This window comes from Octodon degus, unplaced genomic scaffold, assembly GCF_000260255.1.
Source record: "Octodon degus isolate 3935 unplaced genomic scaffold, OctDeg1.0 scaffold00074, whole genome shotgun sequence".
Taxonomy (NCBI): domain Eukaryota; kingdom Metazoa; phylum Chordata; class Mammalia; order Rodentia; family Octodontidae; genus Octodon; species Octodon degus.
In genome coordinates, this window is record NW_004524650.1 from 5382870 (window position 1) to 5399039 (window position 16170).

Sequence of the window (16170 nt, forward strand, 5' to 3'; positions counted from 1 at the left end):
TACCCATCCTCAAAATTTTTTAAGTTCCAAACTGAAATTCTGTGTCCATTAAACAGTAACTCTCATTTCCTCTGCCCAGCCCTTGGAAATCTGCCACTATGAATTTTATTATTATATTAATAACAATGATTACAAGTATCTCATATAAGGAAAACCATATGATAAACTTGCTTTTTAAAGAAAATCTAATTAACACCAAAATAGTGACTAGAGTGAACATGGCAACTTTATTAGTTTTTGGGTTTTTTTTTTTTCATTTTATGTATTTGGTACAGCATCTCACTATGCCACTACGCAGCCATCTCCCTGGCCCCCAAAATCTTTCTTTCTTTTTCCTTTCTTTTCATTACGCAGTTTAGACTGCGAGTGATCCTCCTGTTTTTAGTGGGATTACAGGGGTGCGCCCCACACCTGGACTCGAAGGCTCAGCGCACCCTGGGGGCAGGGGCATGGGGACCAGGGATTGAACCCTGGTCCCTGTGCTTGCCAAAGCAGGCGCTTAGTCTGCTGAGCTATCTCGCCAGTTCAGCTGATAGTGTTTTATTATTATTATATCCATGTCTTCAACTATTTCCTTTTCTGGTATTAAAAGAAAATAAGAATTTTAAAAAAGAAGCAAGCTAAAGAAAGAGATGGGTCATCTAAAGTAATTCTACCACACAAATTGAAGGAGACACTATGTGACCAAAGAGAGACATGACACAGTAACCAAAGTACAAATAGGGAAGTCTGCACTTGAACTCCCAAACAAAAACTTAGAAGGGGCTAATAGGAGCTTTGCTATGTTTGTAAATTACAGAAATGGTCATATTAGACATTATACAGTAAACAGTAATGTTGAAATAAATTCTAAAACAAAACACGTGTGAATGTACACATACTACATGCATTTTTTTAACTACTCACTTAATATTATTACCATGGCCAATCCTTCAATTAATAATGATCATAAACTACTTGTATATTTGTGCTTCAACACAGATGCCTACCAGTGACGGAATCACAAGTGAGCTATAGAGGTTCAATAAAATAATTAATTTCCCAAACTTACTTCTGCTATTTTGGTGCTCATTAGTGTAGCAGAAAGTTTACAAAATCTTTTATCTCAGTAATAAAAAGATTATTTAAAAAGTTATTCATGTTTTAAAATAATTTTCATTATCTAGATGTTTAACATGGTTTACTAAATATAAATTTAGTGGTAAACGAAAAAATGATATAACATTAATAGTCAAATCTTGCTTTGAGAACTATACTAGCTGACATTAATTCAGCTAATTGTGTAATTTTGTTATCTGTTGAAATATTGCTCTAACAGTTACTAGAGCTACCTAATATTTTAGATGTCCTAATAAAAGAAAAAAAAAGAGATATGCTAGTTAGGTATAGTTGGGAATAGGCAATACTGTTAAAACAAGAGTTTTTCATTGGTAGCACTTAATGATAAAATACTAGTGAGCAGCATTTATTTTACGCATTGTTGAGGTTTTGTCACACTATATTAATCTTCACTGAATCTGACATAGCTTTCCTTTTCAATGCTACTTAGTACATATTTACTTACTTTTACTTTTAAAATATAAGCACTGAGCTAACGCACTAAACAAAAGCCAGAGATCCTCACCTAATTTATGGCATTCTGCCACACCCCGCATCCTTATGTAAATGCACAGGCCCATTAGAGTCCAAGCTTTTCTCCTAAATTGCAGCATAGTGGTTTAATGACTTGATGCCAGATTAGTGCAATAACACAGAAGGATGCACACTCAGTGATTGTGAAGCTTACGCGTTTCCCAAGTGTAAATCATTATATACTAGCATGATTTGCCTATAGATGGAGCAGGCCATACACCTCCATGCCTGGCTTAATGTACTTTAATATATCTGATTTTTGTAGAGAAAAAAGAGCATACTGAAAAAGTAAGTAGGGTGACAAAGAGGAGTGGGTCACCCTTGAAAATGCCACCAAAGCATAAATGAGTTCTCTCCCTTTCCCATGAGATCAGCTTCCCATGCCTTCCTCGGTAATTAGTATTTTGCTCTAAGGGTGAAAGTGAACATCAAGGGGGAGATCTGGAGGATTTGTCCCTATCTATACATTCAGGAGAGGATCTTATAAGCTCTAAATGACTGTGCAAGATACTTTTAACTCCAGAAAATTCAGCAGGGAGAGACATTATATTACCTATATGTAAGATATCTAATCTCTATATGTAAGATATCTATATCTCTATATCCAAAAGAATTTTATTAGCCAACTACTTTTACTGTTAGACATATATGAAAACCTACAGGAAGTGTGCTTCTGCTCATCACTTTGGTTTTTTAGTTCCACTGAATAAAATTAAGGAAATATTTAACTAGTTTCCAAATATTAAAGTCAAAGTGCTTTCTAAATACAGTCAGTTCCCTAATTTCATGACCATTTACCCAGAACATAATAATTTTCTTAGAATAACAAAATTCAAAGTGAGCTGGAAGGTCACTACACACGAACAACCCTTTTTATATTCAATGCATAAGTGTAAGACATAAAAATAATGTACCAACTCTATCTATAAATATTTATTTTTTCTATTTTGTTTTGCTATTAACAGATTCATTTAAGATAAACTTTTCACACTAAAAACACAGAAAGATATATCAAAACAGTACCCATCTCTAGTAAAAAGTTTCAATGGATTGTTCACTTACTAACTTACTGAATAATATAACCATTAATTTATTTTTCAAAACTCCAGCATGCATTTGATTTTTTAAAGGGATGAAAGTCAAAGAGAAGCTAGCATTCATCTCACATAATAACTATTCAACTCGCCGATCCCTTCATAAGCAGCCGTTCGCCAAGTCTTGAGATTTCAGTGGCCAACACATAAAAGTGGTTCTAATTATTCACATTTTAGAAAGGATGTTATCTTTTGCCAGTTTATATTTATCCTTTTTATAGTACACTGATTATTTGTGACTTGTTCAAATGATATACTTCTAAATTGAAGCATATTAGACTCATATCAGAATTAACTGCTATTTTGTTGAGCGGTTTGTATGTCTTTTTAGCAAACGTGCTTAAGAAGCAAGAACTATAAATGGTAAGCATTTGTGCTTCGTAACTATGCATAATCTATTAAAAATTTTGAAGGACAGAGAATAGAAAATTATACAAAAAATAGCCTATTATTTCAGAAAAATAAAGTGATTATGGATACCTTTTGATACAAGATTATACATTAAAAGAAGCATGGTTAAAAAGAAATCAAAAAAATAAAAGCATAGTTTTAAAATATATGTTAACTGGTTAATTTGTGGCTTTGAATAGTTAACAGGAGAGATGCTCTGATGCGCGCACACACACATATACACACATACGTATATACACATGTACACATATAAATATATATTTTTGGGGGGTCTTTTTGAAACAGGGTCTTGCTATAAGCAGTTCAGGTGGCCTTGAGCTCATTCTGTAGCCCATGCTGGTCTCAAATTTGCAATGATCCTTCTGCCTCAGCCTCCCGAGTGCTGGGATTACAGGCATACACCTCCATGCCTGCCTTAATGTATTTTAATATATCTGATTTTTGTAGAGATAAAACGCTTTTACTAGCTACCTTCATGTGGGTCAAAAATGAAGAATATTATTAATATATACTTGATTTTTAAAAATAGCTATAAATATGCAATAGCATGTACATTTTAGTTAAAAAAAAAAAGCCAGAGGTTACACAGTTTTAAATCAAAAGTATGCAACTCCATACTATATTACTGAAAATTGTAGTTAACTCTTATTATTTACAAATCTAAACCTTAAGCTTGTTGGTATAGTACTACACAGGTTAAAAATTAACTATGAAAAAAGAAAGCTAACAAACATGCAAGAGACATAAAGCTGCATATAAAAAAATAATTTTAGGCAGAGAATTTAATATGCTTTAGCATCTGATATGTTTCAAGAGTTCTCTATTAACTTCACGCTTCACCTAGGCACCATAGGCCCACCTCGATTCACAACCGTTGAGGCAGGAGGACTGCTTGAGCCCTAGAGCTCAGGGCCAGCCCACGTAGGATAGTGTAATACCACCTCTTCAAAAAAAAATCAGTCTTGGAATTCTGACAAAGTCTCTAGGAAAGATTCCCCTGTTGCCTCAGCCTGCTTCTATGTGATTCTGCATGCATAGCAACCTTGCATGCTGCTTAGGCTGCAGGAAACCCTGGCACTCACCAATACAAAGCAGTAGGCATACAGCGCTGTACAATGATGAATTATGAAAAGCTTGTCACCAATCACTTTCCAATAGAAAATGAGAATCAACAAATCTGTAAGAAGGACAAATAGATGAGATATTACACAGGAAGAAAGCAGCATTGCTTCTCACATGTATTCAATTCTTCACCACCCACTCTGGGTCACAACACTTTGTTCGTCGCTCAGGTAGCCCAGCTACCCACTTTCTCATAAAGTGTCTGCCCCGGTGTATCTGCGTCACCCACAATGTTTCCTTCAGGACAAGGATCAAAGTGCATCTCTGTACGCCCAGAATCCAGCATGGGCCCAGGATGCATGATGTAATATACAGCATTTGCTGAAAGTATACATGTATAACTTGTTTCTGGGATTATAGAAGATGAAAATACTTTCAAATAAGAGATTAAAGTAAGCTTAAATTACTGATTTTTATAACTACAATCATGGAAATTGATAAAATGGTGGAAGAATATAAAATAATGAACTCATTTATAACTTCCAACATAAATTTTTAAATTAACAAAGCATGCAATAACTATTAATTCAAAACAGTAAAACCACCAAGAACTATGACCATTAAAAAGACATAGAAAGAAAAAGATGATGTATAAATTACTCTTAATTTTAAAACTTCTAAGTCTAATTATCATACTCCAGAAAAATAGTTTAATAAAATGGAAATTAATAAAGTGTTATCACAATTATTTTCTTTACGAAACAGTTAAACATAAACAGGGAAACTCCACCATGAATGGAGACCAGGGCAGGGCTCAGAGGTTTTGTGAGTCCACAGCTATACAATGTAGGAACCTTCTTGTATAAAATAAGAATTACTAGAAAAAACTAAATATGAATATTTAAAGAGAGGAATTAAATCACACATTTGAATAAGAAACCAAATACTGCCCCAAAATGTAGAAAAAAATCAAAATATTTTTAGTAATTAACTTCCTCATACCCCCCCCCAAATTTTTTCTACATATTTTAACTGTAGGTTCTTTAGTCACCAATTTATGTGACAATGATTTTGTAATAAGTTCTGGAGAGCATAAAATAAATTCACTGTTTGCAGTTCTCGGGCTTGAACCCAGGGTTTTGTCATGCCAGATAAGTTCTCTAGACCTGGGCAATAGTTCTAGGATAAATAAACTTAGGTTTAGGAAGGCTTGTTTCATTCATTACTCTTGATTATGTCTTCTTTTTTCATTGTTACCTTATTTGGGAATATTTTAATAAAGTGTCTTTCACGTAAGGTCTCCTGTAGGCAGCAGGAGGTAGGAAGACAGCTGTCTCAGAGTAGGGAGAAGATCAAGAAGACAACTCCATGCAGGACAGCAACCATTGTTGGATGCCTACTACTTTGTTTAGTGAAATTTTGTATAGTTGCTAATGCTGTTTTTTTCGATCACTGTTTTGTATTCTTTAAAAAATAAAAAAATAGAGACAGAGAAGGAAGAGGAAGGAGGGATATTATGTGTGAAAAAGGAACTGTGATGTGCTATGTCCAGGTACCAGCTTCTCACAGGGAATGTGAGCACTATGTGGCACACACATGTATTACTAACCTAAAATAGAATGTAAAACAAGAAATTCAATGTGCCAGAGAAATAGCAAAGAGAAAACTAAAATTTAGGAGTGTACTTATAGATGATGGAATGAAGTTTAATTTTTATTTTGTTCTTTATTTTGCTCCACTTCCCAAACATTCCACTATAAATAACGTCTGTTACATTCTGAAAACGTTACTTTAAGACAAAGAAATCATTATAGCAGAAAGAGGTCAATAGAGAAGAGAATAATCTGATTTTGAGTTTGTTGCTATTGTTTTTTTGTTATGCTGAGGACATTCTCAGAATTTATTTATACCAAACCTGCAAAAATGGGCTTCATCTCCAGTACAAGTTGCTAACCCTTTTATGGGGGAACTGTACACCTATTTGTACATAAATAAAGGTGTAGGGGAGCCCCCCCCAAAAGAAAGACACTCAGAAGATCTCTTGGAGATAGTTACCTCTGAACTGACAGCACTCACGGAGCAGTGCTTGGAGCGCATTACACAGTCTGTGTCAGCCTTGTCAGAGATACTGTGTTCTGCGAGACGAGCAAATCCTTTCCCAGTGTGTTCATTATTCACTTATTTAATTGGACTCTAACATATAATCCAACAATCTACTATTACTCTTCAAATCTTTTCTCTTTCTCTTAATGAAATACTTTTTTGATATAATCTGATTTTCTTTTACAATTCACTTCTTAATGGCACAAAATTTCCTACTGAATTAATCACTTTTATCACTTTTGTTTTTTTCTTTCTTTTTTTTTTTTTTTTTAATGTATTTGGTACAGGATCTCACCATGCAACTCAGACTCACAGTGATCCTCTTGTTTAATCCTCCCCGGTGCTGGGCATATTTCAAAATTTTGAGTAGGCTTTTCTTTCAGTTACCTTATAAGTTTACAATTTACTAAATGGTTCCTACACAAATACACAAACTACAGTTCTGAGTGTCTCTCTTGTTTATTAAGTTGGTCTAAATGTCTTTTCAAATGGCGGTCAATATAGAAGATTCTCATCTTCCCTTGGCCTGGCTGTAAGAAAAGCCAGTCTGATTCCAACTCAGACCTACAGTGGGAATCAGGAAGCCAGAGAAAAAGAGTATCATATTCTATCACCATCACAGATATTATTTTCATCTACATCAACTCCAAAAGCTATTCTCAAGTAAACTAAAAGCACAGAGTGTGTATTTTTGCATAACCCATGAGGAGCTTACATAGAGTCAGACAATGAGCAAAACACCACATACCAGAAATGAGGTAGCCTGAAGAGATAGCAATATTCAGTTTCACAAGTGATGAGTCGCCCCTATAAATATTAAGAGACAAAGGTGGTTTGTCTTTTTAAAAAATATACGGTTTACAGATGGCTGCTACATTTTTTTCTCTGAGGTTTAAATATAATGACCATCATCCTTAGCTATCATCATTTTTGTCACCACTCCTGTCTCACAGGCCTTCAATTAATGCTTTATCTCATGGAAACTTTTTGAAGCCCAGAGTACAAGGAGTCCTGACTCAGGAGCATAAGTCATGGAATAAAGTCACTGACAGATGAGTTGCCACTGCACTATGAACAGCCGACATGGACAAAAATCCTCATTTAAGGAGCGCTCCATTGCTGGACCTTAGAGATTGGGCCAATAGTTGCAAAGGAAACAGAGTTGCAAGAAGTTCGGGCTGGAATTTGGGTTTGGAGAGTAATATGTTCCAGAAGAGGATAACATCACTGTATCTGAATAAATATAGTTTTTATGCATGAATAAATGAATGAATATAGACTATTCTACATGAAAAATTAAGACACCCCTACAAATAAGCCCCATTGCGTCTTTCAGAGCAAAACTGTATGAGACCTGGTCTGATTTTCAGGGAAATGTAGTAAAGTCCTCTCACGTGTTCATCTGTGTTCTCATTTCATCTTTTTCATATCAAGACAATGAGTCAAAAAAAAAATTTGAAGGAAAAGCCTTAAGCAGACAGTAACCTAGCCACCTGCACGATTTCAGTAAATAATGAATGAATCAGACTTGCTGACAGCAGCGGTTCTAATAACTCGGCCTCGTACCCTAACACTACATGTATGCTGTCCTACTGTGGTCTCCTTGTTTCAGACAACACTTACAATATTATAAAGGCAAAACGGCTCTTTCAGTTTGTACTGATTTTTATCTTCTTTGCTAAAGTAAGTCTAACTGCAAGCATTTGAATGAAGCATATACACCATTGATAAATTTTGTTTTAAAGTAAAGTGACACTTGTATTAACAATTTGAAGGCACATATCACATTGACCAGCTTAGGAAGAAGCAGCTTACCAAAGTGGGTCAGCTTTAGTTGCCTCATCAAAGAAGAAAATATACAGGCCCAAAATTCCAATCACCAAAGAATGGCACGTAGATACTACCCTGAAATTAAACAAAGTACATATTAAGTTTCTAGATTCCTTGGACTAAGCTTTAACTCATTCTGATAAGACATTTAACATACTGAAAAAATTACTCAGTACTTCAATGCTCTAACACATAGAGGGAAAGAACATCTGAGAGTACAATAAAAAAAATTGACATTTAGAAATCTGAGGGTCACAACTTTACCCTGGAATGAGTAAGAGAAAGAATGCCAAGGTCTATAATTTCATGCTAGAAAACCAGTGAATCATTTCTTGGCCAAAGTTATAAAGTAGAAGCGTACATAGTGATGCAGTCACTCGTCTTGGGCACTCGTTGTGACAGCGACCAGCACCCTGCGCCCTCCGCCCTGCTCTGTGCTCCATCCCCACAGGGTTGCTGCAGGGCATCTTCTCCTCCACTCGCTGAGAATGACTCCCAAGGCTGCTGGCCTTCCCCAGCTCCCGTTCATGCTGCTGGTTGTCGTGAGCCGACGGACTCGCATGTGCCAGCCAAGCTCTCTGCCATGGAGCTCCAGCTCCAGCTCTGGCCTACCTACTGCACATCTTAAAACAATCTAGATGGCTTACAACAAGGAAATTTGTTATCTCCAGAAATTTCAGTTATAAAAATACACTGATGTGCATTATTAAATGTGACTCATGTAAGCACTTCAAAATAGAAAAGCTGAGGACTCTAAGTTTATGTCGTTTTGCTACATATTTATTGATTGGCTGTGAGGCCTTGCTGTGCTGCACAGGCTGGTCTCAAACTCATACGATCATCCCAAGAGGCTGGGACGACAGACGTGCACCATCACACAGAGTTAGAAAACCCACATTTGAAATGAATACTCAATGAAAGCAAAATGTTCACAAGATCCAAATATTTTTCTTTATAAAAGGAATAAAAGAAGAGGGATATGCAGAGACAGCTCAGTGATCTAAGCACCTGCCTGGCAAGCACAAGGACCCAGGTTTGATCCCAGTACCACAGGTAGTGCCAGCCCTCAAAGCGGGCGTGGTGGCACATGCTTGTAATACCAGCACTGAGGAAGCTGAGACATGAGGATCACTATGAGTCTGAACTGTGCAGTGAGACCCTGTATCCAATTTTTTAAAAAAGTTAGAAGAAAAATATCAGTTTCTATGAATTATCTCCCTCATTTAATGATTGAATCCAACTGTTAGGATCTGCTACTTCAAGTATGCAAGATGCTCTGCAGCTGTCCACAATGAAGATTTTTTTTGAATCAAACAATTTCAAATTTCTCATATCTTTACTTAGAAGTTTATAAGCAAAGAAGTTTCTTTTCATCGAAATAAAGAATGAAAAATTAACCAGTAATTACTAATGTGGAATGAATTTCTATAATGACCCCAAATCAAGAGAAATATATGCACCAGTGTTAAGTTTGATATGAAAAATTTCATTGTGAGTAGAAAATTCAATACCTTTGGTCTAACAGATGCTGCACTCTGAAGCAGGTACACCATGCAATCCCAGTTATATTCTAAATTCACAGAAATTCTCAATAATTTAATCACTGAGAAAGAATTCTTTGTCATTCCAAAGGATAATTTTGAAGTGTGAATAATTAACCTAATTTATCTGATTTACAACCCTGGAATTTTCACACTAAGCACACCTGTATTCTATTTGTGTATAGCAAGACAAAAATGTAAATCCCTTAGTAACAAATAAAATACTACATCTAAATAACCATACAGACATCTCCTGCTGTTATTCAAAATTTCTATGAAAGGAAAAAGCATAATCTCACTAACAAATCTGTCGTACTAACTCAAAATTTAGCAGCTCAACTTTTAGTAAGTTGAAAGGTTTCCTTTTGGAAAAAATTAACTTTCTATTTATTTCTGACACTCAAGTTTCAAATGCCCTTCTCTGCTGCGATGTTCCATGGCCAACAGGAAGCATCATAAGCCCTCAGAGGATGGAAATTCACACAGAATTCAAGAGACAAAAGTTACGTGCTGCTTAGCCTGGTCAAATAGCTCCCACCATACCGAACAGGAAAGGCAAGCATCTTGCATGGACACAGTATTCTGTGTTTGAAGTCTACACTTTCAGAAAGTGCTGTTGGTAAAAATTTCGTATTTTAGTCTTTAAAATCAGATTCTTGGCAAAGCAAAATATAGAATCCTTAATATCTAAAAAAAACCCTAAAATAAAATATTTCCTCTTTAGAAGATTAAAAGGAAATATTTGTACTTATAGAGACAGCATTTATGGCGAGATAGCTCAGCGGTCTAAACTGCCTGCTTAGGCAAGCTTAGGCAGGCACAGGGGACTGCGGTTCAATCCCCGGCACCACGTGCCACACCAGCCCTGCCCTCAGGGGGCTAAACTGGCAAAAAAAAAATAAAATAAAATAAAAAAAAGTAGAGACTGCATTTTTAAAGGAAAGAGTGACATGTTAGAAAAACAATTTAAAGTTACTGATTTAACCACAAGTTTAATGTATTTCTATTACAAATCATAAAGCTCTAGCAGTCAAAATAGCCAAATTTTGGAGAAACATTTGAAAATTAGTTATATTTCAACACAATAGGATATTGTATGCCATGAGTAAGCAACTGAACATAAGCAACTCAAAATCTTTAATTGTACGATATAGAATATATACATAGATGTCTTCAGATGAATCAACAAGTAAGCTCCACTTCTTACAACTACCTGTCACACACATTTTCCAGTAGTTTACCCTAGTCTTTCTCTACCAGATAGCCTAGAACACCCCGTCTGTGTGGAGACCTTCCTTATTACCTGACAGAATGGTGTATGTTGTCATGATTTGTATGTCTCAAGATCAAAGGCTCAACTTTGTGCCTTGCAAAGAAAATTTTCTTGTTCTTCATATTTCTCATTTGTTATACTTTTCTGCCCCACAGCTTAAATCCCAAGCAGGAGCAGAAAGCAGGAGTAAGTTTGAGATTAAAAGAAAGTGCCCGGGGCCAGCCAGATAACTCAGTGGACTAAAAGCACCTGCTTAGGCCGACGCAGCGGCCAGGGTTCAATCCTTGGCATGCCGTGGCAGCCCTGCCCCACGGGTGCGCTGAGACAGTGATTAAGACTAGGCATGGCGGAGCGCGCCTGTAATCCCAGCGCTTGGGAGTCTGAAAACAGGAGGATCACTATGAGTCCAACCTACACAGTGAGATCTGTAGACCCTCTACTAAATACATAAAAAATAAAATAAAATAAAAAGGGCCCCATGGGAAACTAAATGAATCCTAGATAATTCCACATTCCTTTCTCAAATAGGAACTCAGCGCCCAAATGGTAACTTCCTACATCACAGAACTGCAGTGATGAGACTGTATAATGCAAAAATAGCTTTCAGTTCCATCACTTGCTTTCACCTTTGCTTTTCTAACTCTGGGTACTCTCTATACATCCCTGGCTTGCAACTACCCAAGACTCAAAACTCTTTTCCCTGCTCTAACCAAAGTGAAAAGGAAATAGAGTTCAAAATGTAGAGCATGTTTGTCTTTCCTATTCTTTTGCTCTCATTTCATCTAACTTCAAACGTGCAAAAGGTTTTTGAGGTCATGGTATTAGCAGCACCTCACATGTGAACAATACCTCTGTGCCAGTCTCAAGACAAAGAATCACACCTCTAGCATTCTTAAAAATATGTAAACAACACACACACACACACACACACACACACACACACACACACAGTCTGGGCAGCTCTCAGGCTCCACTGACCTGGTGGCCACATGCTGGACCGAGCCAGCACTCTGGCTCTGGAGGAGGCCTGGGCGGAGAGGAGGCGGGCAGGAGTGCCTATGCGGACCCTCTGGCCCCACATGTTGGAGGTGAGGGCACCGTGCAGACCGTCTCTGCAGCCGCACCCAGCCTGCAGGCTAGCATCCACCGTGAACTGCTGACCAAGAACAACTGCGTGTGAAGCAGGAGCACACGCAGTAGTTAAAGAGCAAAGGAGTGGAGGAAGGAAGAAGTCAGAGATGGTGCGGCTTCCAGCTGGAGCCCCTGTTCATTCACCCACAGCTGCAGCTGGCTTTTCCCACAAAGTAGATTGTGAAACTTCCACTAATACCATGCTTTCCAAGGAAGTTCCAAAGAACCACCACAGAAGACTGTGACTGTGGTTCCAGCTCGAGTGAGACAGCTGTTTGCTGGTTACTAAAGCATTAAGAGTATCTAAATAAAGCAAGGTGGATGGAGTGGATGTTGAACTGTGGAAAATCAACATGATAGGTCCATTATAAAGGCACCCCTTGGGGCCTGGGGAGATGGCTCAGTAGAATAAGCGCTTGCCTGGCAAGCACAGGGTCCTGAGTTCAACCCCTGGTACCGCCAAAAAAAAAGAAAAAAAGGTGCACCTAAGCGCAGTGACAGCGCACTTTGTCTCCTTCATTCCAGTCACTTGTTAATGTACTGTCTTTCAGTATCCTCAACAGACACCATGCTCTACAGCAAGAGAAGCAGCTATCAGTCATTTTTTGCTTGAAACTTTGAGATTAATGTCTCTCTCTCTCTCTCTCTCTCTCTCTCTCTCACACACACACACACACACACACACACACACCTGCAAACAACTTATGGAAACTTCAGAAGATTTATTTATTCATAAACTATTTTTTTTCACTATTTTGTTTAAAAAAATCCACTAGGCAGTTTTTATTTTAGAGTTAGATAATAAAAGAATGATTTATCTAAGGTTGTAATTACAATGCAAAGTTCATTAAAGATAGATATATTAATTATATATTATGTTTTCTGGTCTTACACTTCAACAGCTGTAAGCTAGCCAGTACTATATATATATAAGCTATTCATGAATGTTTACTTCTGTTACTATTGCCAGATATGTGTCTCTTATAAATACTTCACAGAAAAATTCAAAATAATACACTTGCACAATCAGCTGGTCAACTTCCCCAGAAAATTAAATAAATTTTTTCTATCATCTTTCAATATAACAGTTCTTAAAATTTTTTTCTTGGAGATCTGTCTACTTGTCTTTCTTTTTATTCCTAAGCTCAAACACAAAGTTATTTTTGAATCATTTTAAATATTTTTATTTCATAATGCTTAAGTTAATTACATTTCTATATGCTTTACCTTGAGTTCCATTCTATCTTCTTTTCCAAACTGAGACTATTGAAACCTGAAGAAACTTTTGTAGAAAACCAGTAACTTACAAAGTGGAAAAGAAACTGAAAGGTGAGAAAGCTTGTACAAACAGTGCTGATGACCAGTGTGGTGTCGAGATCCATATTTCTTCAACCTGGCAAGAGAAAACAACAACTATAAATTATTACCTTACAATAACCCAGGATGAAGTGTTTCCATTTAAAAGTAATATTTCCATTTTTAGGAATAAATTCAACTACTGAAGCCAATTCATTAGAGAAAAGCCAATTTAGCGCAATGTAAAAATACAAAGAAAATATGAAATTGTGGGCCTTCTGCATTTCTTGTCCTTTTCCATCTCTTCAACTTACCTTTGTGCCTGAAAACAAGTAAAAGCCTATTATTTTAAAGATCATAAATTTCAGAAGATATTTTAAAGTCATGATATTCAAAATTATCTATGCCTAAAATTTAACATTAAGAAGGAATGGTCAGTATTTTAATTTATTCTTTTTAATAACATTTTCAATCATAATTAGCATAAATTGCATGATTTCTCTCTGATTCAATTTTTTCATCTATGAATTGAGAAAGTTGGTTAACTGCTAAGTACCAATCAAGTAAAAAACATAATACAAGGGCCAGGGAGATAGCTCAGTAGAATCAGTGCTTGCCTTGCAAGCCCAAGGTCCTGAGTTCAATCTCCAATACTGAAAAAAATAAAAAATAAGACATTTTCTGCAGTAACAAAACAGTGGCTGAAATTCTGCCAGGCAAGTGCTAGGTCTTGAGTTTGATCCAAGTTTAAAAAAAAAAAAAAAAAAATTGCATAACAAAAAACAAATTTTAACCAGGGCTATATAGCTCAGTAGCACATACAATGCCTGACTGGCAAGCACAAGGTCCGGAGTTTGATTCCTGGTTAAAAAACAAACAAAAAAATATATATGTGTTTATGTGGGACAAAACACAAACAAAAACAAAAACAAATTTAAAACAAAAATTTAAATTAGTATTTTAAATTAATCCAGCACACACTCTTAACCGCAGCATCCACAAGGCCGAGGCGGGGGAGCTAGTGCTCTGACTTCTAGGCCAGCCTAGGCTACATAATGAGTTCAAGGCCAGCCTGTACAGCACAGCTTTATGATAGAGACAGCAGGAAGAACAGTAATATGCATACTTACACACAAACACACGCTCATACCCAAAGTATGTTTTCTATCTCATTGAGCTGAACTTTATTTGGTTCCAAAAATTCTTAGGAACATTCAGGACAAAAAAAAATATAATAAAGTATTTGATCATATCCAGCAAATATAGCATTTCTATGGCTCCTTCTTTGATACAGTTGATCCTCAAATGAAAAGGAGATGAATCAATACACATTTCCAGCTACTTAATGGGAAGAAATCAAGATACCTACAGGCGCCAACTCGCTAGAGACAAACCAAGTCAGTGACTGCATGAACGAGCAATAACCCCACTTCATTCCCTTCCAACCAGGATATCACAATAACAATCAGTCTCCCACAGGACCCCTTCTGACAAAATTCATACATCTGTAATGATTTCTGTTCTCAATTTTTTAGTTTGTGTGCCTGGTAAAATTATTAACATTGTAATTTTTCTCTGTGACACGCCATTAACTTTAATGCTCATTTTTTAGTTCAATATGTGTTTATTAGATATTAATTTTTTCTAATTTGTGGCCTTAAGCCTACATCTAATATTAACCAAATAATACATAGAAGGAAGTTTTATAGATACAGTAAACATCATTATAATTTGCTATGTGAGATAGAAAGTGAAAATATTTTTCTAAGATTAAAGTACACAGAGATCTGGAGGCCAGGTGGACAGAAAACTAAAGAAAACAGAACCACACAGTAGAAGAGAGTGTGCATCTAGTCTTCATGTGAGAGTCGATGGCCGGGAAGGCCCTGGCTGATCCCTCTTGGGCCTGGAGCAGTCTACAGGCATGGGCTGCTCCTGAACTTCTGTCACAGTTCAACACATGCCATGAGCATTTCAAGACAGTTTTTTAAAAGTTGTCATAAAAACATGACATCTGACCAAAATTATGGTAATATTAAATTTTTCTAATGTATTACAGTAGATACATTAGATACATTGCCATTAGTTCCCCTCAAAAAATTACTCTTCCTTTTGAACATCCATATCCTATGGTTCTCACCACTTTCTAAAGCTGCTCTGGAAGCCCTTTTTCATTTTTAGTCCTGCTGTCATAGCTGCCTCGATGTCCTAAACTCATGGAAAACATTTGCCATTTATGGTCGTTTTGACTTTGGCAAAGACCCAGAGGTTGCATGATGCCAGATCTGGTGAACAAGGCGGACGGGGACGCACTGGGAGGTTTTTATAAGCCTGGCTTTGCAGTGGACGGCACCTGGCAGCCACATTCACCAATTTTTTATCATACTATGCAAAGACACACACAAAAGATGACTTTGAGATCCGCTTCAAAAAGTTGCAAAAAGTAACGGGAGTGTGCAAAGCAGGGAGGAGCATTCTGAGGGGAATTCGTGGCAAGTGTCTCTTACTGTAATATGTTTAATGTAAGATGTAGCTTAAGCATATATTTTCACCATATATTTTGATCATGCCTCATTTTTATATCATGCAACATTATATAATTAGGAATTGTTAATTTAAATGAAACATTAAAAAGTATTCAATTCAAAATTATGAAATTTATTCTTCCCCCTAAAATCTAGTTTTTATTAGGTCTTTGTTATATTGGATGAATATTTTATTTTTCAGAACTTATTTTCAGTTGGTCTTTGGGATATATCTTTGGAGTTTCCCTTTCAAAAATGTTTCATTTAAAACT

The 16170-nt window shown here is 36.4% G+C and overlaps 1 protein-coding gene across 4 annotated transcripts in view; it reads right to left on the reverse strand.

The window, feature by feature from the left end:
• The window catches only part of LOC101582876 (transmembrane protein 56), a 109490-nt gene that overhangs the window by 60070 nt on the left and 33250 nt on the right, over positions 1 to 16170 (reverse strand). For all 4 annotated transcript variants that reach the window (XR_002822013.1, XR_002822012.1, XM_023720253.1 and 1 more), the window contains exons 2-5: positions 13305 to 13470; positions 8118 to 8207; positions 7051 to 7109; positions 4220 to 4314 (exon numbers count right to left, since the gene is read on the reverse strand). Coding sequence is in view for 2 of the 4 variants with exons in the window: in XM_023720253.1 (XP_023576021.1) it covers positions 4220 to 4314; positions 7051 to 7109; positions 8118 to 8207; positions 13305 to 13459 (399 nt within the window). In the remaining 2 variants the exon portion in view is untranslated. The remainder of the gene's footprint in view (positions 1 to 4219; positions 4315 to 7050; positions 7110 to 8117; positions 8208 to 13304; positions 13471 to 16170) is intronic.